This window comes from Podarcis vaucheri (assembly GCF_965113315.1).
Source record: "Podarcis vaucheri genome assembly, chromosome: 2".
Taxonomy (NCBI): domain Eukaryota; kingdom Metazoa; phylum Chordata; class Lepidosauria; order Squamata; family Lacertidae; genus Podarcis; species Podarcis vaucheri.
The window spans coordinates 125374091-125400458 of record NC_138760.1 but is presented as its reverse complement, the minus strand read 5'-3'; the positions used below and the strand labels follow the sequence as shown (position 1 = coordinate 125400458).

Here is a 26368-nt window from a genome sequence, read left to right as displayed (position 1 = left end):
GCTTGTCAGATCTTTGCCTTTGATCACTAAGCATCGTCGGGAGACGGACTTCCTTTTTCTCGTCTCCCGCTTTCAGCCGAATTCATAAATTTGTAATCCAATTTTGAGTAAGTCTTACTCACGAGTAGTTGATTTGTAATCCAATGTAGAAGGAAGAAAGGTCGGCGCTCATCAGTAACAGCCGCGCGGCTTCACTCCCGCAGAAAGAGCGATGAATCCACAGCACCGCTTCCCCTCCGCGCTTCCGGAACCCCTTACGGGGTCCCTTCTTCGTTTCGGGGGTCGCTCTTGGTGCCCGCCGGATCCCACGGCCACGAGCTCACTCTGCTCGTGGTTTTTCTTAGTGGGTCGTCGCTTTGCCGCAGCGAACGACCCTTTTCTGCGGAGCCCCTCTTCGCAGCGCAAAGAGGACCGCCATTACTTGCTTCGCGCCGCCTCCGGAACGAAAAGATCTCGGTTTTTAACTCCCCTCGTGAATAAGCTTCATCTCCCAATCCAGCCTTGGATAGTGTCCCTCTTTCTGCAGGATTCTGATTGTTGGATTACCAAGATGACAGCAAACTTCCTGCTTGGTGTAATGAAGAGGAAAGCGGCACCAACTTCTTCTTTAACACCACAGCTGCAGTCGATACGCCGCACAACCGAACGAAGTTCCAAGTAGCCTTATTGTACAAGGACAATCGAGCTAGGACATATCTGAGGAGCTGAAGGACCCTTTAACGGTCCTCCTCCAGCCTCAGCAGTTTTTTTTCTTTTCTTTTTTTCTTTGTTTAAGTAATCGCCCAGGACGATATCTGCCTTTACCTCCCCACCCCTATTTTATGTTGTTATCTCAATGTATATCATGCTATGGCCACACGGCTAATGCAATAAAATTTCATGATGACCTGTGGGTGCCACACATTCTGGTCACTCCCCCCATACCCGCAAGACAACCACAATCCCAGAGACAGAAAGACAGAAAATGTTGCAGACTCTCAGATAAACCAAGAGAATTAATGTGAGCCTTGATAAACACATAAAGCTGTAAGAGGAAGTGGGAAACAGCATCATTCTTCCAACTTCCTTCTTCAGTTCCATGTTATTTTCAAGGGATTAAAAGGTGATCGCCCTCACTACCTCTTAACCGAGTAGACAATGGGGAGGGGCTTAGAGGATTCACAAAGATTCCAGGGGATTCCTCAAGGACACAATTTGTGGAATGCTCTCCAGGGAGGTTCAGCTGCTACCTTCATTGTACACCTTTAGGTGCCGAGCGAAACGTTCCTTTTTAACCAGGCCTTTGGCTGATTGACATCTAATGCCCTTTGAAATGTCTTCTGAGTGGAGGATTATTGGTTAGTTTTTGTTCTTATCTTTATTATGTCTTTTGTCTTTTTTACATTGTATTTTTATATTGTGAACCACCCTGACATCTATGGCCGATGGGCATTATAGAAATTTAATAAATAAGAAGAATTAATCAAACTGAGATATCTGGCTTCAGGAATCTCCTTCCCGCTATCATAGGACTCAGCTATGTTCATAAAGTGCTTTATATGCATTATAACACTGTGACACCAGATGGCGCTGTGGAGTCCTATCATTCACCAGCAGGATTTCCCTGTATGAAGTTTACAACACATTTAACTGAATTGCTTTTTGATGTCTCTAGATTCAGCCATACAAATTCTATACTGGTGAGGGGTTTGCCAGCTATTAAGACCATACAGGAAGTCCCCAGAAATAGGTAATAAAATGCTATTTTATTTCAAGAATCAGAGTTCCTAATACAGTGGGAGAGGGGGAGTCGGAAAGTAAGAGAAAGAGAGATCGAAACATGCAAAGCAGGAAAAACGTTCCCAGAGACATGTATTTTGTCCGGATTCAGTTACTTCTGAAGAGGAGACAAGCTCTTGGTGTAAAAACACCTGGTACTATGCTTTCAATCTGCTTTTGCCAAGAAAATAAACCTTTCTGGTGTCAAACTGTTCACATTCCCTTTGGTTAGCATAGATACCAGGACATGCCTACATGAGCTCATTATCACATGAATCTTGTATTCTGTAGATGGAACAAAACTTTAGCCAAATTCCACTTTCCTTATGTCTGACAACTTCTCCAGAGACCACTTATCTCATTTCTGACTACCTAATATCAAGTTTCAGTCATGTCCTTCAGTGTACTAAGTTTTCTAAGTTTACTCTTGCACTTTTGATCCTCGTCAACACTCACGTGCCAAAAATATTTTTTTCCCGCATGCTATGTGTATCACCGTTCCCATATGACCTTTTATCTATGTCCTTCATGTAGCTTGTTTAATGTCCCTTTTCTTCTAATTTAGCTAAGTTCATTTTTCACTTTAGCAATTCAGTTGACAATGTCTTAAGCAGCTTAGGAAATTCAGCTATGAATAATGTGCAGTCTAACTCAGGATAGAAGAGCCTGGCACAGGAATGATTTCAAGCAACAATGGGCAACTCCACAATTGCTATTAGTGAAGAATCGGGAATCAGAAACTTTAAGAGGTCTACTGCAAATTATCTATCTCCTCCCCATCACAAGTGAACAAAGGGAACTTTGACAAGGATACATGCACACACACATATTTGTGGAGTTTACTGGAGCCTTCTGGAAAACACTACCAACAAAAAGCTGTGTTTCCACTCAAGATTCAGGTGGGGACTTCCAACTCTACAATTCTATGATTCTATGATATCCTTAAAGCTAAGAATCAAATGTCATGTTTAGCTTTTTCTTGTCAGATGCTCTCTCATGTTCAGATCTGGCCTCAGTACAATAATGTAGCTCTTGGGAATGAAGATGCAGCCCAGGAGCCCAGCACTAGAGGCCAAAATAGAGAAGATCTGCACGGCTACCATGTATTTCCCCTTGGTGCTCAGGTAGGTAGGCACAAAGGAGAGCCAAACACTGCAGAAGACCAGCATGCTGAAGGTGATCAGCTTGGCTTCATTGAAATTTCCAGGCAGCTTCCTGGCTAGGAAAGCCACCGTGAAGCAGATGGCAGCCAGGAAGCCCATGTAGCTGAGGGAGCCATAAAACATGAGCACAGACCCTTCATTGCATTGCAGGATGATCTCTTCAAGCTGGGAATGCATGTCAGAATCTGGGAATGGAGGAGAGGACCCCAGCCAGATGGTGCAGATGAGAACTTGGACACTGGAACAGGAAATGACAATGGAGTTGGCCAGAGTCTTCCCCAGCCATCTCCTTACCCTGTTCCCTGGCTTAGTGGCCAGGAAGGCCAGCACCACAGTGATGGTTTTTGCCAACACAGAGGAGACGGCAACTGAGAAGATATTGCTGAATGCTGTTTGACGAAGAAGGCAGGTGGCTTTCATTGGCCTTCCAATGAAGAGGAAGGAGGACAAAAAGGACAGAAGGAGAGAGATGAGGAGGATGTAGGAGAGGTCCCTGTTGTTGGCTTTGACTATGGGAGTTTCTTTGTATTTAATGAAGATTCCTAACACAAAGCCTGTGGTTAAGGATAAGAAGAGAGACAGGAAAGCTAGGAGGCTCCCCAAATATTCCTCATAGGACAGGAAGGTGATCGCTTTGGGGACACATTGATCTCGGTCCTCACTTGGATGCTGATCTTCTGGACAACTGGTGCATTCATCAGCATCTGCATAGAGGAAAACACAGTTCAGTATCCTAACATCAGTCACACACCTACAATGGTCTTATGCTGTTTCAATTCTGAGGAAAGGTGGGCATAAGGGAGAAATCAGGAAAGAAGATTGTTTTGTAGGTAAGGAGAGAGGCAGACATTCACAGCAAGAAAAGTCTGAATCCATCAACTCATTCCCACTGGCTTCTCTTAGAACAGGAGGCTTTGATTTTATTGAGCAGTACATATCCTTGAGGTTTCATATGAGTTAATCTTTATTGATGAATAGGTGGATTTGAAAGATGTTTCACCTGTACAACTGTAAAACTGTACGGATTAGGTAGTAGAAGCCAAAATGAGAAATGAGAAAATAACACTATAAAAACCACAAATCAAAATTTTGTAGAAAAGCTACCATCATTAAATACAGGTGAATTCTACATGTTTGAGCACATGGGCAAATAAAATTTCCTGGTGCTGGGGGTGGGAACAGGGGAGCCCTCCCTGAAGCGGGTATTTCATTCATGAGGTGCCATTACTAACATCATGTTTGGAGTGACTCAGAAATTAGCCCTCCTATCAAAGGTCCTTTCCTCTGAGATCCTCCCCTACCTTCCTGAGTGGAGATGGTCCCTTTTGAGCAGGGAGCACAATCATAGCAGCACGGCGGCTTCCCTTCCTGAACCTTTTTGGCAAATCCTGGGAGACAGCTTTCAGTGCATCTTGAACGAGGCGCTGTCTAGACATAAAGAGATTGAGCACCAGGGAGAAAGTGTCAGTAGCATTTGTGCCTTTGGCTGAAATTTTACTCAAGAGCAGGTCACATTAATCTCAGTGAGACTTAGCTGCAGAGAAGTGAGCACAAGATTGCAGTCCAAGCATCATATGTACTATTCAAAATGTAGCTATAGCATAGCACATGTCACAGTGAATCAAATAACAAATATAATTTCCCCTACCTTCTTAAATAGATTGGGCCATACAATTGCTTCCGGATTAATAGTGAACTTCATATTTGAGGACCCCTGTCTCTCTATTCTCCCAATCTTCACTCTAGCAAGAGAGTTGTTAGGAAACAGCACCAGATTCACGATATCAAAGTCAGCGGCCACTGCCCCATCCTCATCCAAGTACTGTCCATCAGCTGAAGTATTAGTATAGAAGCGGACTTCTTTCAAGAAAGGATGAAGCTGGAATGACAGAGGAAACTCCAGCATTAAGATAACATGAACCCATGTATGTTAAGTGGCCACTAATTTTTTGCATCCTTATCTTCTTTCAATGAGGAACATCTCTCTTCTGGACTCAGAGCGACTGTGATAAACTATTAGGCCCCCTCATTCTGCTTCCGCATTTTGGGGATGACCAAAGTCAATATATAGGAAAGGTTGATTAAGAGGTTGGGGGAAATACGGATAGAATTATCAAGATGGCTTTATTAAGAGCAGAACACTAAGTTCTAAGATGAATAAAGTCATGTTTCTATCGCAGGATCCTCTTTTCCCTATACAATGGAACCTCTAGTTGCAGACTCAATCCGTTCCGGGGTGCCGTCTGCACCCCAAGAAGTCTGCAACTGGAGTGCCAGTTCTGCACATGCACGCGGTGCAATAGAGTGCTTCTGCATGTGCGCAAAGCACGCAGATCATTTCTGCAGATCGCGAGCGGCTAACCCGGAAAACCCGAAAAGATGCAACATGAAGTGAACACAACATGAGGTATGACTGTAATAACCAGTCTAAAGGAAACTGTAAAAATAAGACTATCCAGTGGTATTGGTTGCCATGAAAGTCAAAGATTGTAAGGAAGGTTGGGAGTCCCTCCATTTGTTGTGGGGGTGCAAAAGCTTGTAAATGTATTGCTGTGTAAAGTGTTATTGTCTAGTCCAGGCGTGCTTAGTAGATTTTGTAAAAAGTCATCGGCCTAGGCTAAAATAGTCTTTATTAAATAATGATTATATATTATTTACCAATATACTTGCTAACTGAATGAAGGGGGTCTTATTCGATCTAATTCATCAAGATCAGGCAGGTTTCTTGCCAGGCCACCAGATGAAGGATAATATAAGAAATATAATTGACATTATAGAATACCTGAGGTCAGGAACAAGAAAAAAGCCGCTTTATTGTTTATAGATGCAGAAAAGGCCTTCGATAATATTTCATGGGCCTTCATTAAAAAGATAATTGAAATGATGAACTTCAGGGAGGCTTTCAGTAGAGATATTGAGGCAATTTAATTAGATCAAAAAGCTATGCTGATAGTGAATAATGGGATTACAGAAAAATGTAAAAAGAATGAAGGGGACAAGACAGGGATGCCCTCTGTTCCCATTATTATTTATTTTGGTCTTAGAGACCCTGGCGAGAAAAATACATGGGGATGAGACAATTAAAGGAATAACAGTAGGAAATAAAGCATATAAATTAAAAGCTTTTACCGAAGGTTCTGGAGAGAATCCAATAATTTGGACAAGTAGCAGGTTTAAAATTAAATAAAACTAAAACTAAGACCTTAAATAAGAATGTGACAGCACAATATAAAAAGGATTTCCAACAACTTACAGACTTAAGTATACATAAGAAAGTTAAATACTTGGGGGTATGGTTGACAGCTAAAAATATTAACATATTTAAAGACTGCTACACAAACACTTGGAAAGAAATAAAGAGAAACTTAGAGATTTGGAGTAGAATGAATTTATCCCTCTGGGGAAGAATATCAGTTATAAAAATGAATGTATTGCCAAGAATGCTATTTATATTCCAGTCAATACATGTGATCAGCAGTGCAGGACACTTCAACGAATGGCAAAAAGATATTTCTAGATTTATCTGGCAGAGGAAGAAACCAAGGATAAAATATACATTGTTAACTGATCCTAAAGAGAGAGGAAGCTTCGCCCTGACAGATTTAAAATAATATTATGAGGCATCCTGCATCTGCTGGATCTGGGAATGGATAACATTGAAAAATGCAGATATTTTTGATTTAGAAGGACACGACAATAGATTTGGATGGCATGCATATCTATGGTATGAAAAAGCAAAGGTATACAAAGGCTTTCAGAATCATTTCATAAGAAAATTAATCTTCATAGTATGGGGGGAATATATAAACCTATTAGAACAAAAAACACCATTGTGGCTTTCCCCTCTAGAAGCAATATCTCTGTTAAAAACTGAATATGAGAAGTAATTAGCTGACATATAGAAAGCTGTTAACCAAAGTAGAACACCAGGTGAAACTAAAAGATTATGTGGAGATAAGGGATTTAGTAACAGATTGGTTACAGTTTCACCAATTAAATGATATTTTTAAGATAAATAAAAAGAAAGATTTTAGTCGTGAAATATCAAGAGTTCAAAAAGACACATTAGAAAATAATGTTAACTTACCTGTCCAAAATCTATAGCTTACTTTTAGAGTGGCATATAAAAGATGAGCAGGTCAAGTCAGTAATGATACACTGGGCAAAGGTTCTGGGACATAATATTCAGATGGCAGATTGGGAAAGGTTATGGAAAACAGATTTTAAATTCACAGCATGTTATGCGTTGAAAGAAAGCAATATGAAAATGATGTACCAGTGGTATTTAACCCTTACCAAGTTGGCAAAAGTATAGGACAACTACACTTGTTGGAAATGTACAGAAAAAGAAGGTACCTTTATCACATGTGGTGGACTTGTAATGTAATATAAACTTGGCAAACTAAGCTGATGGACTATGACAAGATGGAAAAACTGACTGGAAAACTCAGGAACCAAGAGGACAAAAACTTTATAAAGGAATAAGGGGGGGATATGAGTTATTTATGAGACCACTGTAAGCAGATGGAAACATTAGTAGGATTTTGATCTCGCTTGTAGTTCAACAATTACCATGGATAATATGGTTTGAAATAAAAATTGGAGTATGAAAGAATATGCAGTATTAAATGTTTAAAATAGACCCCATAGAGGGGATGGGGGGGGGGAGTCCTAAGATTTAGAGGAATCTCTTTATATGGATATACTTTTTGATTCTGTGTTTATGAAACCAATAAACATGAGTAAAAAATCAAATCTAGATTCTGCATGTTTAGATAATTTCTGAATTAGAGTCTCGTGCCACCTTAGAATTTGGTCTGTAGGTTGCTGCTAGCAAATTATTGACTGGTACGTCCATTTTTTATGTGCCCCTCCCTTGACTCTAGGAGGATTCCCTTCCCCGGGAGGCGGGTTGGGGGAAATGATTGGATTATTTTAACAGTCTTTCCTATTTTATGTTAATTGCATTCTTATGGATGCGGGTGGCACTGTGGTCTAAACCACTGAGCCTCTTAGGCTTGCCGATGAGAAGGTCAGCGGTTCGAATCCCTGTCACAGGGTGAGCTCCCATTGCTCTATCCCAGCTCCTGCCAACCTACCAGTTAGATAAATAGGTAAAATTGCAGTGGGAAGGTGAACAGCATTTCCATGCACTCTGGTTTTTGTCACAGTGTTCCACTGTGCCAGAAGCGGTTTAGTCATGTTGGCCGCATGACATGGAAAGCTGTCTGTGGACAAACGCTGGTTCCCTTGGCCTGAAAGCAAGATGAGTGCCGCAATCCTATAGCCTGGACTTAACCTATCTTTACCTTACCTAACGAAACCACCCTGGGATCACACTGATGTGATGAAAGGTGGCTTATACATTTGTAGAAATAAATCAACACAGGGCATCGCTGCAATGTTTGGCCCTGAATGCAGAATGATAGGGGAAGAGGCATTGCCCAGTAGTAGTAATAATAATAATAATTATTATTATTATTATTATTATTAATTTAATTTCCCACCCATCTGGCTGGGTTTACCTAGGTGGTAGAAAATCTGCTTTGCACACAGAAGGTCCCAGATTCAATCCTCAATTGCATCTCTAAGCAGAGCTAGGAAAGTATGCCCTTCCAAAAACTGTGAAGAACCACTGATAGTCAGTCAAGGTAGACAATACTAAGCTAGCTAGATCAGTGGTCTGGCTCAGTGCAAGACCTGTGATCCTAGCATGATGATTCCAGAGCTGGGACAATGAATTGCAGTTTGCCAAAGAGAACGGACATACCTGCCATGACCATAGACTTTGACGTTCCAACCTGCCTCCTCCTCTTCCACCTCCCACAATCGAACTCTGCTTTGATCTGGATGAATATGCTGCATTTAAAGCCTGAGCCACAACTTGGATATTCAAGTAATTGATGTAGCTGTCTTCCAAGTGGATTCTTTCCACCTCTTCCTGGGGCAGCAACTGCAGATCCTTCTTCTCCCTGCATTTCGTTAAACCCCTCAGAGACAAGGCATGCTTTGAATATAAACAATCAAATTCATTTACTGTGCAGCTTGGACGAGCTGAGGATGTTGGTTCATAGTAGTCCTTTTTTGTCCTTTTTCTAGTCTTCATTACAAAGGACAAAGAGCCATGCACATATGGGAAGCACTCAATATTACATAATGAGAATTTGTTCTGAAGACCTGTGGTTATCCAGACTTTCCCTCCACTCTGTACCCTTTGAAGTAAGGATTCCACCTCTATGATTATATAAAGTCCATATTGAGAGTCTGCAGTGTAAACAAATACATTGACTTCTCTCCATGCGGCAGGTGGTTCGTGGGGTATCCAGAGCCAAGTTTTATGTTCTACTCTTTCTGTGAAGGCAATACAAATTTCCTTTTTGATCATCAGAGGCGTCAAGGTACTCAGGGACCTTTCTCCGTTGTCATTGTTTGGAGCAAAGAGGCCGACCCACGTCCACCGGAAATGCAGGAGGAGTTGGACCACCCCCTGGTACTGAGTGTCTTGCTTTGGAGCCATCCAGTAGACAAAAGGGAACTGGGCTTTATCATTAAGAACAAAGCCATAACTGAGCTGGTGAGGAAAGAAAAAGAGACTGGTGGTTTGTTTTTCAAGACTAAGAGTGGATACTTCTATGTGAAAGGTGATGGTCAATTTAATGAGATGTATGAATGGCATTTTATATATATATATATGTATATGCATATACAAGAAACCTTGTAGCAATGAATATTGGATTTATGACCAAGATAAGAGTGGCCAAAAGGAAATTAATAATACAATATGAAGTTAGTTAGTTTAAATGTAAAAGGGCTGGAAGATTCAAAAAAATAGCAAGTAATTTGCAATACTTAAAATCTTTAAATACCGATAACGCTTATTTACAAGATACACATTTGTGGGCACAAGACAAAAAAAGTGTTAATGAAGGGTTGGGTAGGAGAGGTATATACTACAAATTATGCTTCCAATACAAGAGGCCTCGTTATCTTGATACAAAAAGGAGTGAGGGTGGATACACAACAAGTTATTAGTGATGAAAATAGACGCTATTTAATTTTGTGTGTGAAAATTGCCAAAATGGTAATAATGTTGATTAATATATATGGGCCAAATGTAGATTCCCTAGATATGTTTTATCAATGTTTTAGTCATCTGAGTCAAAGTACATACGATAAACTTATAATAGAAGGTGATTTCAATGAAATAATTGATCCTTACCTGGATAGAAACAGGCCTCTATGAAAAAAAGATTCATTAGTTAGGGAAAATCTCAAAAAGTGCATAAAAGAATTGAATCTGGTTGACCCTTGGTATTTAAGGAAACCTACTAAAAGGAAATTTACATTTTATAGTCAAGTACATTAAAATTCTTTTAGGTTGGATTTTTTCTTAATATCAGTGTCCTTCTACCATCAAATTCAAGATTGTGAGATTGATGTATGTTGTGTATCTGAGCACAGATCTTTATTTCAAAGTGGGGGGAAAGTCTGGATAACCACAGGTCTTCAGAAAAAATTCTCTTTATGTAATATTTATTGAGTGCTCCCCATATGTGCGTGGCTCTTTGTCCTTTGTAATGAAGCTTGGATTGGAAGTATTATAATACAGCTAAGATACCAAGAAACTGGTATTTTAACATCTCACTACTTAACGATGACGAGTTTGTAAAACAAATGAAGACCAAGACTGAACAACTCTTCAATATAAATACTGAGACTTCGACCACTAGGATTTATGAATGGGAATCATATAAAGCTTTTATTAGATAATAGTAATAATATTATTATAATAATCTACTATTTATGCCCCGCCCATCTGGCTGGGTTCCCCAGCCACTCTGGGTGGCTTCCAATAGAATGTTAAAATACAATAGTGTTTTAATACTTTTTTAATAAAATACAACAGTATTTTAATAATACTATTTTAGTTAGAGATTGAATCACATTAAAAAATCTTAGAAATAGTAAGGGGAGAAAAATGAAAGAGGAATTAAATTATTTATGGACATTAATAGTTAATAAGACAACTGATGAATTGTATAGGAAGATATGAAAGAAGAAATTTGAGCTAAATAGTATATTGTCTGAACAAGTTGAATTCATACTTATGTGTACAGGACAAAAGTATTGGGAGGCAGGTGAAAGGGCAGGTAAGATTCTTGCAAATTGACTTATGCAAAAAGAAGGGGGGAGAAGTCAATAATCTCATAAATTAGAGGTGAATTAGGGAAAGTGCATACATCTCCAACTGTGATTAACAACCAGTTCCTAAAATTCTATGTGGACCTATATAGTAAACCAGAGAAGACTCCCTGAAAAGACCCTGATGTTGGGAAAGTTGGAGGGCACAAGGAGAAGGGGACGGCAGAGGACAAGATGGTTGGACAGTGTTCTCGAAGCTACCAGCATGAGTTTGACCAAACTGTGGGAGGCAGTGGAAGACAGGAGGGCCTGACGTGCTCTGGTCCAGGGGGTCACGAAGAGTCGGACACGACTAAACAACAAAAACAAGTAAACCGGAAGAGGTACCAGAAAAGGTTGGGGGGGCAGGGAATTCAAAAAAATAAAACTACCAGGGCTAGAAAACACACCAAAACAACTACTGGCGTCTCCAATATCAGAAGCCAGGATTAGGAAAACAATCTCAAATATGGCAAATGATAAAGCACCAGGGCTAGACGGCTTTCCAGTGGAATGGTATAAAACATATATTGATCTCCTGTCACCTATTTAGAGAAGGAATCAGCTCAGCATTATTCAACCAGGCTTATATTACTGTTATTCCGAAACCTAGCAGGGACCTGACGCTTGTGCCAACTATCGCCCAATTTCTTTGATAAACATTGATTCAAAAATCTTAACTGTGATACTGGCAAATAGACTGCAAGCAGTAATAACAACTATTATTAAAAATGACCAAACAGGGTTTATAAAGAGGAGACAAGCTGCAGATCACATCAGGCTGGTAGTGGATTTGATCGATTTAGACAGGAACAGTGAAGATTTAGCTATACTATCTCTAGATGTGGAAAAAGCTTTTGATAAACTATATATGAAAAAAGTACTACAAAAAATTGGTTTTCCATTAGACTTTATAAAATGGATAAACCTATTATATTGGTCCCCTACATCTAGAGTTAAGATAAACGGCATAATGTCTGCACCTTTCGCATTATCCAGAGGTACTAGGCAAAGCTGCCCGTTTTTGCCTTTGCTTTTTAATATCTGTTTGGAGCTCCTGGCATGTACTATTAGACAGCGTAAGGAATTCTTTGGTGTAATTCATAACTCACTTCAATACAAATAGAAGATATTCTTCTGCTTATTACAAAACTTCACAGTACTGTTCCAGTATTGATGAAAAATATCTCTGGTTACACTATAAACTGGTCCAAATCGGAGTTGATGTTAATAGAAAATAACTTTTTGGTTCAGGCATATAAACAATACTAATTTCATATTTGCAAAGACAACATTAAATATCTAGGCATATTAATACCATGAAACTTATCTAAATTAGTGTCATTAAACATCAACGAAATATATCATGAGGTATCAAAAGACATCGAAAAAAAGGAGTCATTGAATTTGACGTGTTGGGGAAAGTCAATGCTCTTAAAATGAGAATAATATCTAGACTAGCTTATATCTTAAGAGGAATTCAAATTCATATACTGAGCAAATACTTTCTCAGAATTAAAATCTTTTTTTAGAAAATGCCTTTGGGACTCTTCAGTTCCAAGAATATGCAAAAAAATACAAATCCTGATAAAAGGAGGAGGATTTGGGATCCCAGACTTAGAATTGTATCACCAAGCATCTTTACTGTCATGTACACAATTCTGGAGACGCAGGACTGAAAACAACTGTCCAAATTGGGCTGCTTTGGAATATTCCTATGTAGCACCTCTAGAAAGATGGGCAGCACTTGGATCTTAATACATTAATACTCAAGATGCTATTGAAACAATAACATCAGTTTGAACAATATGGCACCACATGTCCAAAAAATATAAATTTGTCCTTTTCTCCCATGACAAAATGACTTTGTGGGGAAACCCGTCTTTAAAAATCAGGGAAAAATAGTTGTATGGAAAAGGTGTATGAATTTGGCTATATTAACATTAGACCAGCTGATAAACAAAGAGGATGAAATTTATACATATTCCATCTTAAGAGACAAATACAGATTACCTACAAATGCTCAATGGAAATATATCCGCGACTGGACCTAGTGGTCAGGGGTAACTTTACCTTTAGTTTTTAACCACCATCTACAGACTAGCAGCTTTTACAGCCTCAGAGACCCCAGAGATATTGAAGCAGCTGATTAATTCTTACGGAACAAAAAAAAGGCCATCAACATATATGAATCTTTGTTATTAGCAAACCAATTTGATATACAGGTACTGAGGGAGGATAGGAATAAAGAACTAGAAATCTTAATTTCAACCACACAGTGGGAAACTGTTTTAACTGATATAACAAGGGTGTCTCTGGATCTTAAATAAAGGCTCCTATAGCAAAATATAATATTTAGAATATACTGGACCCCATTACAGGTTTTTTAAATAGGTCTATCTAGGGTAACTAACTGCTGGAGATGTAATAGGGATAATACTTCTCTAAAACATTTCTTTTTTCATTGTTCCATATTGAAAGATTTTTGGCAGAAGGTGACTGAAGCCATCAACAGAACTGTACAGAACAACCTTACATTTACAGAGCAAAATATCCTCTTGAATTATATACCCAGCACATGGAACCTTACAAAACGACAATAGAAGTGGAATCTCCCTGCCATAACCACAGCAGAAAGACTGAGACTGATGAATTGGAAAAATAAAAATGCGGCTCCTTTCTGTGATTGTATTGAAGACTTATACAAACTAGCACCGTACGAACAACTTACATATAAACACAGACTTGCCATGGACAAATTCAATGATAGTTTCCAGCCATGCTTCACAGTATACAATACAGACACATTATGCATTTCCCATTTCAATGCACATTAAACACTTGTACTTACCATGGAAAAAGTTCCAGGCTCAGTTTGTTTCTATATGGCTCTTCACGTCATGAAAGACAATGTTTCAAAGCAGTGTACAATGTAAAGTAAGCAATACAATCAGTTACATTATCCTAAGTTTTCCCTACAGTCTGACTAGGTGGCATATATTGCCTGGTGTGTTGGACATGAACCCAGTTCTTACCTGTGGGATCTTGTAGATGCCCAACATGCTTGCAATGTGTGTGGAGATATCGGATTCACCCGCTTCAAGAACAGCCAACAGCTTTTTCTGTCTTCCACACCTGTAGTTTGGAATACTGATTTCTCCACCAGAAAACAGGTCTATCAGGGCATCGGAAGTCATTCTTCCATGAAAACAGGTATCATACATGCTGAGGCCAAGGGTGATGTTTGGTAAGAGTTTGGGGTTATCATTGGTATCCTGAACAGCAAGGGCGAATGACAGAACGTGTGAGCTCCTCACAATCTCCCATCTGCAAAAATAGTGTGTCACACAGTTACCCTCAATCCAGTTACAAAAGACTGTTTATGTATGCGACAACAGCTGCAAGTGTGCTACTTGCCCAAAGATGGAAGGAAGAAATAATCCCGACTAGGGAGGAATGGCAAGCCAAGCTTCTAGACTACACCGAAATGGCAAAACTAACTGGGAGACTCAGGACCCAAGACAAGGACTTTTAAAAAGAATGGGAAAATTTTATAATTTACTTAGAAGACCGTTGCAAGCAAATCAAAACTTTAGCTGGACTCTAAGAATCACTTGTAAAGTGATGAATATTATGGATAATTTGGAAAATTGAAAATTATGGGGAACGTATGCACATGTAGATTTAAATTCTGTTACAAGGACCCATTGTAGGGGATGGGGGGAATCTCATGAAATGATTATATAAATTGTTTGACTGTAGATTTCTAATGATAAAACCAAATCAAATATTTCACACACAGCTAGGCTACCAGAAAACAGGGGTAACACAGGTATATCTGGAACTGGAGAGTAGCTAGGAGCAGAAATAAATCCCATTAATACTGGAACTGGAGAGTAGCTAGGAGCAGAAATAAATCACATTGATACATCAGTACTTACAGCACAATTCTCTTGAAGGGGCTACTGGAAAAGGTAAAGTATTGCTGCTTTTGAAAGAATCTTGGAGATATGATTCCACCAATGAGGTGGTCTGCTGGCCGGTAAAAATTCACAGGAGAGTTTACATCACCGATGAAAATCGGTGGGCACTTTACCCTCTGCTGTAACCCATAGGTTGTGAGAGACATCACCAGAAACAGTGTTATCATTCTGGGTCTCTCGTCGAAGGGGGATTGAGGGGAAGGGCCAAAAATTCAGTGGACAAGCATCTTCTATTGCACCCAGAAGGTGTGAAGTGCAACCCTGACTCACCTTTCCAGGCAGAGCTGAGGATGTCCCCTTCCTGGAAAGCTATTGCCAGTCAGCAGATGGTACAGATCTCAAAGGCAACTTCCTATGTCCTAGTTAAGCTTTGCACAAACTTAGCTTCCCCCCTCACCTGCCCTATATCTTAGCCCCAAGGACTCTGTGGCACATGAAATATTTCATATATCAAACCCTTCAGGCACAGTGGAAGAAATAATCCTCCAGGGGCCCTAAATTGTGATGTTTGTGTTATTGTTCCGAAATGCAATATTTGAGGGTGGAGTGTGAGGATCCCTTGGACTCTGTAAATAATAAGAATAAATCACTGTGGTTCAGATAATTGTAAAGGGAAGAAAGGTTTCTCCTGGGACTTCAGAAGAGCAGGTGCAGAGCAAGAGAAAAACATGTTTACTGAAAAGACTGACATGGGTCAAGGAGACAGAAAGATGAGTTTGAATGATCTTTATTGGCCTCTTAAGAGCCCTGGAGCCGATCAGGCCAAAGGCCCATTAAGTCCAGCATCCTATAATCACAATGGCCAACAAGTTGCCCCAAAGGGAAGCCCACAAGCTGAAGATGTGGAGCAGAACCTTCTCTACATGTGATTCCCAAAACCCATCGCAGAGGGGCCTCCTACTTTCAGCAGAGGAGGGAGAACATATCCTTGAAGGCAATAGCCTTGGGTAGCCTTTCCCTCTCCATAAATGTAAAGGTCTAGGTTTGTCATTGCTTTTCTCCCAAGAAGCAGGCATCTGCAGTGATCATGGAGCCCAAGAAAGTAAAATCTCTCACTGCCTCCATTTCTTCCCTTTCTATTTGCCAGGAGGTAATGGGACTAGTGACCATGATCTTCTTTTTTTGATGTTGAGTTTCAGACCATATTTTGCGCTCTCCTCTTTCGCCGTCAATAAAAGGTTCTTTAATTCCTCCTAACTTTCTGTCATCAAGGTTGTGTCATCTGCATATCTGAGGCTGTTGATATTTCTTCCGTCGATCTTAATTCCGGCATGGGATTCATCCAGACCAGCCTTTTGCATGATGAATTCTGCATATAAGTTAAACAAGCAGGGAGACAATATAAAGCCTTGCCGTACTCCTTTCCCAATTTTGAACCAATCAGTTGTTCCATATCCAGTTCTAACTGTACCTTCTTGTCCCACATAGAGACATCACCTTGCCAACAAAGGTCCGTATAGTTAAAGCTATGGTTTTCCCAGTAGTGATGTATGAAAGTGAGAGCTGGACCATAAAGAAGGCTGATCACCGAAGAATTGATGCTTTTGAATTATGGTGCTGGGGGAGACTCTTGAGAGTCCCATGCACTGCAAGAAGATCAAACCTATCCATTCTTAAGGAAATCAGCCCTGAGTGCTCACTGGAAGAAAAGATCATGAAGCTGAGGCTCCAATACTTTGGCCACCTCATGAGAAGAGAAGATTCCCTGAAAAAGACCCTGATGTTGGGAAAGACTGAGGGCACAAGGATCAGTGGAAGACAGAGAACGAGATGGTTGGACAGTGTTCTCAAAGCTACCATCATGAGTTTGACCAAACTGCGGGAGGCAGTGGAAGACAGGAGTGCCTGGCGTGCTCTGGTCCATGGGGTCACGAAGAGTCAAACACGACTAAACGACTAAACAACAACAAAGGTAAAGGTACCCCTGACCGTTAGGTCCAGTCTCAGATGACTCTGGGGTTGTGCGCTCGTCTTGCTCTTTAGGCTGAGGGAGCCGGCGTTTGTCCGCAGGCAGCTTCCAGGTCATGTGGCCAGTACGACTAAGCCGCTTCTGGTAAACCAGAGCAGCGCACAGAAATGTCATTTACCTTCCCTCCGGAGCGGTACCTATTTATCTACTTGCACTTTGACATGCTTTCGAACTGCTAGGTGGGCAGGAGCTGGAACCGAGCAACAGGAGCTCAACACGTTGTGGGGATTCGAACCACCAACCTTCTTATCAGCAAGCCCTAGGCTCTGTGATTTAGACCACAGCGCCCCCACGTCCCATTCCCCTCCATAAATTTGTCTAAACTTCTGTTACTACACAATTGTAAACAGACCTACTCAGCGGATTACTATCTCAATAAAGACCTGAGTGCATTCCAGCAACCCAATCTTGAATTCAAGGTTGTGCCCTTCCAGTTGTGATGTGCCTGGTATAATGACAATTTAAGTAAGCCCAATGATTGCCATGGAAGCCATGAACTCTCAACTGGGCTCAGTGGCAAACTCAGAATGACTGTTCCTCCAAAACCATGCCAGAGACCACCTCTGCCAGCTCAATCAGGGGAGTTGCTCCACCCCCTTCAATCATTTTGGTTGCCCATTTGTGAACCAGGTGCTTGTGGGGTTGGAAGGGACCCAAAGGGTCATCTAATCCAACCCCCCAATCCTATTCCTTTCCACCACCCTTTCCCCACATTCCAAGCTGCAGTCGCCACGTGTGACAAATAGTCTCCTGCACAGGGTAAAATTTGCACTTCCTGATATTTCTGATGCTGCATCCAAACAAAAAGGTTTAAAATGAGCATTAGGGGAAAGTGTGCATTGAATGCATAGAGTCACGAAAAGAACATGCAAAAGTATAATATAGGTGCATGTACAGCTCTGTTCACCTCATCCTAAAAAGCTAATCATTAAGATGGTGGGAACAATGTCCCTCTGGAAGTCCAGAAATGGCTGGACTCCAACCCCCATCAGCCCCCCATGGCCAAGGGTTAGGGACAAAGAGCTGGGGAGAGCTGAAGATTCCCCTTTGCTGGAAAAACGAAACAAACCCAAAACCTGTTATTTTTTTCTTTTTCATGCTTAAATTCCTACCCAAAACACAGCGGGGGTTGGTTGGAACCACCATTCCCATCAACCTTTGCCAATCCTAAAGGAACCCCCCCCTTCCTCAAATCGGAAGCTTTTGGGAGGAAATTGAGCAACCCCCTTCCAGAGAGTAAGCTTCTCCAGGATGGGTTTCTGTTCCAATGGGGCTCCTCTTCCGGAAACGACGTCGCAACCAGCTGCTTTTTTAAAAATTCCCGCTTCCGGATCTCTCTTTTTCCCCACGGACGCAGCTGCTTCTGGATCCTCTCGCTGGAAGACCTTAGGTAAGTTCAAGAGAGGGGATTTTTTTTGTAAGCTCCTCCAGAGAAAAGCAGAAATTGGAGGTGTGAGGGTTGTGTGTCTCTTCTGTAATAAAGCCAGAGACGTAAATCTGCATATTTTGTAAATGTATATATTTATATTACAGTATATATATTTTGGGAGACTCCGTGCAACAACAGTGGCATGAGGGTCTTCTAACAGGCGATTCAAGGCTAGACCTATTTTTATTGCTTTTGCGCCAAAAGGGTGGATTCTAAAGCAAAGGGCGCACCTCGCAGAAGAATCCTGATCTCACTTGCAGGTTTCATTAACCAGGCGTTTTGGTGTCCCAACTTTTCCTAGCTTTTTTGGGGCACGCGCACCGATTCCCCGGAAATTTCAGCCACGTTGCAAAAAGCGAGGCAGAGATTTAAAGCCTCGGCGGCTGGAGAAAACACGTGCGCTTGAAAGCTCCCATTGGGGAATAAATTCCCAGAAGCAAGGTCCTTTAACCAAGGCGCGCGCGCGCGTTGCAAGAGAAAATTGGGCATCGACACAGTCAAAGGACCGTGCAAGGCGCCTCACTGCTTTTATTTTAGAAGAAGCCCTGGTCGGAAAAGTAGATCCCACTCTCCGCTGCGGATTCGGGTGCAAAATCCTTGCGTGGAGTTTTTTTTAATCCCTCTTCCTCACTTTTGCGGCGCAGTTGAAATGGCTCGAGAGGAGCAGGAGTTTAATAAATGTGGGTCCAAATTGCCCCCTCACAAAACATTTGGCAATTTTCTCAGCTTGGCTTAGGGGGAGTGCTCCCTCCCCCTTTGGCTTGGGAACCAGATTCCCAAATAGTTTAAGGCACAGTTGCCCATTGAAAACTGCTGGGGAATCTCCAGGAAACCAGAGAAGAGCATTGCAATCGCCTTTGACTGTGACTGCAGACAAATCTTTGTCACCACAAAGGTGGTGGCAGCGATGGTGATTGTCGATAATCAAAGGGGATTGCAACACACCTCAACGGTTTGCATGAGCAAGGCCCTTTCTCAATTACAACACCATCCCACTGCTTTGATTAGGTTTGAAACCCTCACTTTTCCTGCATGGTTAAAATTTTCTGTTTCCAGAAGCGCCGTGTTTATTCCAAATGTGGAATCCTAAACAGTGGGTCCATAGCACGACTCACACAAGTGTTTGCAATTCCCGAACCCCAGCATGGGTGCATCCCAAGGGCAAGGCAAAAATAAAAAAATGGCTCCACCCACACCATATATTAAAAGCGTATGGATTGCCCCAAAGAATCCTGGGAGCTGTAGTTCACGGGTCCAAGGACTGTAGCTCTGAGGGGTAAACTAGGAAGGTCGTAGCCTGCCTCATATTGAGTCAAAGCATTGGTCCATGTAGGCTCAGTGTTGTCTAGAAGGCTTTGTCTCCAAAGTTTCAGGTGGGGAGCCTGTAAACTAGGGACCTTCTGCATGCAGAGCTACAGCCCTTCCTCATGCAGTTCCCAGGATTCTTTGGGGGAAGCCCATGTGCTTTAATTGGCTAGGGTGGGTGTGACCAATGCCTCTCCTCTCCCAAGGAAAGAAGCAGCTGGGGGTGGGCATGAATAGAAGTGTGTAAATCTATGCACAGGACCGCATGGCCCTTGAGATGTTTCAGGACTCTCCAACTCCCATCAGCCCCAGCCAATGAACCTGGATGATAAAGTGGAAGACGGGCTTTGGCAGGGCCACAGGTTCCCCACATCTGGTGTAGACTTAAGTGGATCTCTCCACTTGCCTGCATTTTTTTATAATAATAATAATTTATTATTTATACCCCACCCATCTGGCTGAGTTTCCCCAGCCACTCTGGGCGGCTTCCGATCAAGCGTTAAAAACAATACAGCATTAAATCTTAAAAACTTCCCTAAACAGGGCTGCCTTCAGATGTCTTGTAAAGAGAAGATAGCTGCTTATTTCCTTCACATCTGAAGGGAGGACGTTCCACAGGGCGGGCGCCACCACCGAGAAGGCCCTCTGTCTGGTTCCCTGTAACCTCACTTCTCACAATGAGGGAACCGCCAGAAGGCCCTCAGCGATGGATCTCAGTGTCCGGGCTGAACGATGGGGGTGGAGACGTTACAATGCGGTTCAGCTTTCATCTCAGACTGAAGATTTCCCCCACTCTTTTGATCCATCCATCTTATGGTTTTTATGATACTTATAAGGGGTTTTTAATTCTTGATTTACTTGCCTTTCATTTATATCCCATCTTGGTCCCCAAGGTGGCGTACATAGCCCCAGCCCCCAGTTAATTCTCACAACAACCCTTTGAGGTGCATTAGGCTGCCAGGCAGTCACTGACCCAACAGTCATGGCCAAGCAGGGATTTGAACCCTGGTCTCCAAGGACTGCAAGAGTTGGAAGGGCCCTCAAAAGGAACTCTGAGGAAAGATACAACCTTTGTGGCTTTTTAGGTGAGGAAAGGGGCAAGGGTGGAGAGACAGGATGGGGACAGATGAGGGAAGAGACCTCTCATAGAATTGGTACAGTTGCAAGGGACACCGAGGGTCATCTAGTCCAACCCCCCGCAGTGCAGGAATCCTGCCCACAGCCGTCCTTGGGTGTGTTAAAAGCCAAACCCACTGACCCATTTTGCCACCTGGGACCGGGGCCCAATTGGTTTAAACAAGCTTCTCTGGCCATTGCTTGCCCTTGGTTTTAATTACTTTTGGAAGGTTTTAAATCGTTGTTTCGGGGGCTGGGGAGGGGAGGTGATGGCCGCCAACTTGGTCCCTGTTGAAAATTGGAAGTTGGGCCTTTGGCCTGATCCTGCCTGGTTCTTCTTATGTCCCTAAGCTGCTAGTCATCATGGGTTTCTTCTGTTCAGAGGCAACCTTGCCACCAAACGCCAATTGCTTGGAATCTCAAGAGGAGAGAATTGCTGTCGCCCTCAGTTCCTGCAACTGGTTGTCCCCCCTGGGCTAGAAGTCTCTTTTGGAGCCAAGCAGTTTCTATCTTAGTAAATAATGCTATGAACATTATTATTATTATTATTATTATTATGTAATTCAACAAAACATATTATCTTAAAACATATCATCCTTAATTTTCCCCCTCATTTCCCCCCCCTCCCTCCCACAAACAACCCACCCCCCACCCCTGACTTCCCTCAGTTCCAATCTCTGGTTTCTCTATAAATGCTATTCTATGCATGTTACAGAATTGTATAAATCCTTAATTTATCTAACTAATTATTATCAATAAAAAGTTTGTGAGTGTTTATTCAACACCTGCCAAAGAGTCCAATTCACTTTGTTGCGTCTTTAGGTACTGTGTAAAAGGTTCCCATTCCTCTTTAAAGTCACAGTTATCCTTGTCCCATAGTTTATATGTCAATTTAATGGTACAAACATTATTGAACAGGGCTCTCCATTCACTATATAACGAGCTGTCCTAAGCTGAGAAAATAAAAAGTGTCCTCTCATATTAAGAATAAGAATATCTTTATTGTCATTGCCCCCTTCGGGGACAACGAAATTACTTGACTGCTCCATAAAAACACTAATTAAACAATACAGTATAATACAGCAAGGGAGATTAGATGACTTTCAAAGTCCGGGCTTCCCATTCAGGGCCGAGATCGCTCTGGAGAAGAAGCTGTTCTTAAGACGGCTCGTTCTTGTCTTCATTGACCTGTATCTCCATCCCGACGGCAAGAGCTCGAAGAGACAGTGACCAGGATGCAATGGATCTTTTACTATGTCCAGTGCCTTCCTATGGCACCTTGTGGCATAAATCTGCTCTAAGGTGGAGAGTGGGCAGCCAACAATGCTCTCTGCTGCCTTAACAACCCTGCACAAACCCATCCTGTCCTGGGCAGTACAGCTTCCGTACCACACACATAAGCCATAAGTGAGCACGCTCTCAATGGCACAGTGATAGAAGGCAAGCAGCAGTTTCTGCGGAAGATGGTTTTTCCTTAGTATTCTCAAAAAGTACAGTCTCTGCTGCGCCTTCTTCACAAGCCCCCTTGTGTTGACACTCCAGGACAGATCTTCTTGTAATTGCACCACAGTGTGGTACGTTGGCTTGACAGCCACAGACAGAAAGTCTTTACAGAGGGTGGTGAGCCTGCTAGATGACATCGCAAGGGATCATTGCCTTAGGAGAGTGAGAAAAATTCTCAGGGATGATTCACACCCTGGCCAGCACCTCTTTAATCTTCTACCCTCGGGCAGGAGATATAGAAGTATAATCAGCCGTACCAACAGGCTAAAAAAGAGCTTCTATCCGTGGGCTGTTAGGCTGATGAACGGAAAATAATACAGTGCAACTGACGTTCAGGGTTGGTGTGTTGTGCAACAAGCACACAGAGAGCAATGAGACTGAGTGTTTGTGGGTGGGGAGGAGGGAGGTTCAGTTAATTTCATTGTACACAGGTTGTACATTGTCAATAAAGGTATTATTATTATTATTATGTCCTGCTATCCAGTCTTGATCCCTTGCATTTCTTTTCGTTTCCCATAGTGCTGCACTGTTTGTCTGAGGCAACCCATGGCGGATCAAAACCCCAGATTTTCCCACCCCGGGATGTGGCCAACTATGACCCGTGATATCATCCAGGTGCCAATAAGACATCTTACTGTGGGGGTGGAGGGCTAAATGGGGTCCAGCGCTAATACTCTGCCTTAAAACATCTCTTCTTCACTGTTGCAGGTGTTACGGGAGGCGCGTGTGAGTTCCTTGCGTGATACCATGCGGAGTCCCTCACCGTTTTCCAAAGATTGCTTACCCACAAAAGTAAGCCCAGTTCAAAGCCCCCTGTTGTCTTCAAGAAAAGACTTGATTTATAAACAAACAAACAAAACGGGATAAACACATATACAGTGGTACCTCGGGTTACAAACGCTTTGGGTTACAAATGCTTCGGGTTACAGACTCCGCTAACCCAGAAGTAGTACCTCGGGTTAAGAACTTTACCTCAGGATGAGAACAGAAATCGCACGGCGGCAGCAGGAGGCCCCATTAGCTAAAGTGGTACCTCAGGTTAAGAACGGATCTTCAAAACGAATTAAGTACATAACCAGAGGTACCACTGTATAAACTATACAAGCCAGTATCTTTCTGATTTGTTGTTATCATATAACTCGTTTCCAGAGACATTAGCTCTGATTCCTGCATTGCGGGGGGTTGGACTAGATGACCATTGGGTTCCCTTCCAACTCTGCAGTTCTACGATTCTCTTAAAATTGACCAAACAGTAGTAGGCCGTATTGCAGTGCCTGTTATATATGAAATGCATTGAGGAAATTATTCTCCTTGGGGTTGCAGCAAGCAGGCATTCCCACCGTAGTTGATGGGAAGAAGATGAAACCTGGCGATTTTCTTGTGACCCTCCCCATTTTCAGCAGAATTTGCTGTTCTTAAAGGCTCGTAAGCAGAGGAGGCTTTTCCTTTTTATATTTCCCCCCCCCCTCCCTTCCTCCACATGCCTCTCAAAAAAGTACCGTATTTTTTGCACCATAACTCTCACTTTTTTCCTCCTAAAAAGTAAGGGGAAATGTCTGTGCGTGTTATGGAGGGAATGCCTACGGGTGGCATCCCTACGGAGTTTCCTCCTCTAAAAACTACGTGCGTGTTATGGTCGGGTGCGTGTTATAGAGCGAAAAATACAGTAGTTTTATCAGGGCTTTGGAACTCAGTTCTGGCACCTCTCAGGTGGGCACTGTTGCCCTTCTAAGAGAAGGAGGGATGTTTTTGTGGCGAGTTCCAACACCTCTTTTTCTAGAAAAAAAAGTGCTGTTTTTTATCAGTCTCCTGCAATTTCTTCTCCTTTCCTACAAAACTCTCCTTTTATTTCATCCCTCCTTCCTGGTCCATTCCCTTCTTCCTCTGGTAACGGCCGTCATCTCTTAGCCTCCTCCTCTCTATTCCCCATTTGCTGCTGTTCTATAATATCTCCCTTTCCCCTCACTTTCTAGCTTCCAGCCCAGCCGAAGACGGGACTTAAGCGGTTTCATCAAGGGGAAGCCGAAGACAAAGAAGAGGAGCGAGACAACAGCTCGGAAGCTGTGGAGAGCGACGGTCTTGCTCGCTGGTCCCCTGGGTTGGGCCGAGGCCTGATGCCTCCCACAAAATCGATCAAACTCCTTCCGGGACAAGGCCCCTTTGCGCAAGAGGAAAGCCACCGACAGATTCTGGGGGGTGATGGCATGGAGTGGGACTGGGAGACGTTTATAAGTAGCCGCCAAGAAAGGCCGCAGAATGGTTATGAGGGGGGAAAGGAAGCCGACAGAGGGACGAAAACAGGAGAAGGGGTGGTGTCCGGAATCCAAACCCATGGAATTTTTTCCCTGGGGGAGGTGACGGTTTGCCGCAGCAGGGCTGTACAGAAAGAGTCCCTGCCCTTATCACAGTCCAAATCTGAGGAAGAGGAAGGGGACCAGGCTGGTTTTTGGTGCAGACCATCTTGGTGTCAGTCCCGGGTCCCGGCCTTTTGGCAGTTTCCACCCTGGGGCCAGAGAGCTGGGGCGGTGCTGGACTTATCACAGCGCAATCCCCAAAGAGCTTCAGGGGCCCTGGACTTAACACAACGCAGATTGGGGGGCCAGGTGGCCCTGGGTTCATTGCAGCGGAAATCCGAGGGCCAGATAGGTGAGGGGGCCATGGACATATCGTGGCCCAGACCCCAGGACCCAATAGCTGTAGAAGCTCCTGCCCTTCCAGAGTACAGAGCCCAAGACCAACTCCTTGGAGGTCCTCTTGACTTATCAAGGCCCAGACCCCAGGACCCAACAGCTGGAGAAGCTGCTACCTTTCCAGAGTACAGACCCCAGGGCCAACTCCTTGGAGGTCCTCTTGACTTATCAAGGCCCAGACCCCAGGACCCAACAGCTGGAGAAGCTCCTGCCTTTCCAGAGTACAGACCCCAGGGCCAAATACTGGGAGGTCCTCTGGACTTATCAAGGCCCAGACCCCAGGAGCAGATAAATGAAGGCACGCCTGACTTACAACAGGCAGCCTGGAATCTGTGTGTGTCCTTTGTAAGGTACCATATACAAAGATGGGGCTATGTACTGCTGCCCCTACTGCTTATGCTGCAACTTCTACATCATCATCACCGTATTTAAGATGTCATCCACATCTGATCCTGCCAGGCAGTCCCGATGTAGCAACATGATTTTCAGCTTTTATATTGGGGTGGGGGTGGGGGGCGTGTTGCATTGTTGAAGCCCAAGTTTTAAAATTAAAGAGGAGGAATGGTGGGTTAGCATATTTTATTAAAAAAACAAAACACTTTTATCAACCTCACCTGCCTAAGCTAACCTCTAAATAACCAGAACTCTTTCAATGGGGGGAATATATGTATTTTTCCTCTGAAGATGTCCAGTAATCGGTACAAAGCTCAAGGAATAGTTTTACTTAAATTGCCTGCAATCAAGATATAGCTTGTCTCTCTTCTGCTGCTTGTTCCTTGTACATTTCATAGGTCCTAGAAGATTGTGTGAATGATATATTTGTGCAAAGTTTAAAAGGCAAGGCCTGTAAGATGTCCTAGTTGTTTTTAAAAGGTGGTTATGAATAAAGTTTATCCTAATAAACAGGCAGATTCATCAGTCCAGTTTACTTTTTTAAAAAAATAATATTTATTTGGTTTTTCAAATTACACTTTTATCATTCCGGTTTACATGCTGCTGCAAGGCAATTTTCCCTGAATTGACACCTGCTCAAGCCTTTACAACAGTTGTTGGTGGTTTGTCTGGGGTACTGCCTTCACCCACTTCATCTTCCTTAAATTGTATGTTCTCCTCTCGTAAATGAGGCCTCTTACTTTCTTCCACCAGTTCCTTAACTTCACTGCCATCCAAAGAAGTTAATGCTTTAGACCAGGCCCTTTTGTGATGAATAAGATTCATCATATTCCGATATCATGGCCCAGAACACTCATAATAATAATTTTATTATTTAT

General features: G+C 42.6%; 2 protein-coding genes across 2 annotated transcripts; one reads left to right on the top strand and one right to left on the bottom strand.

The window, feature by feature from the left end:
• Positions 1–2054: 2054 nt before the first annotated feature.
• Positions 2055–15252, bottom strand: LOC309527539 (vomeronasal type-2 receptor 26-like; the record flags this gene model as incomplete). The annotated part of the gene is made up of 6 exons (XM_082214364.1): positions 2055–3625; positions 4223–4349; positions 4570–4800; positions 8692–9492; positions 14138–14429; positions 15044–15252. The coding sequence occupies 6 exons, from the start codon at positions 15250–15252 to the stop codon at positions 2727–2729; spliced, it is 2559 nt and encodes an 852-aa protein (XP_082070490.1). The 3' UTR covers positions 2055–2726.
• Positions 15253–18341: 3089 nt separating this feature from the next.
• Positions 18342–25966, top strand: LOC309522108 (uncharacterized protein). The gene is made up of 4 exons (XM_082205320.1): positions 18342–18444; positions 22927–23022; positions 23116–23199; positions 24381–25966. Exons 2-4 carry the CDS (start codon positions 22954–22956, stop codon positions 25527–25529), a joined length of 1302 nt encoding a protein of 433 aa, XP_082061446.1. The 5' UTR covers positions 18342–18444; positions 22927–22953; the 3' UTR covers positions 25530–25966.
• Positions 25967–26368: the final 402 nt, after the last annotated feature.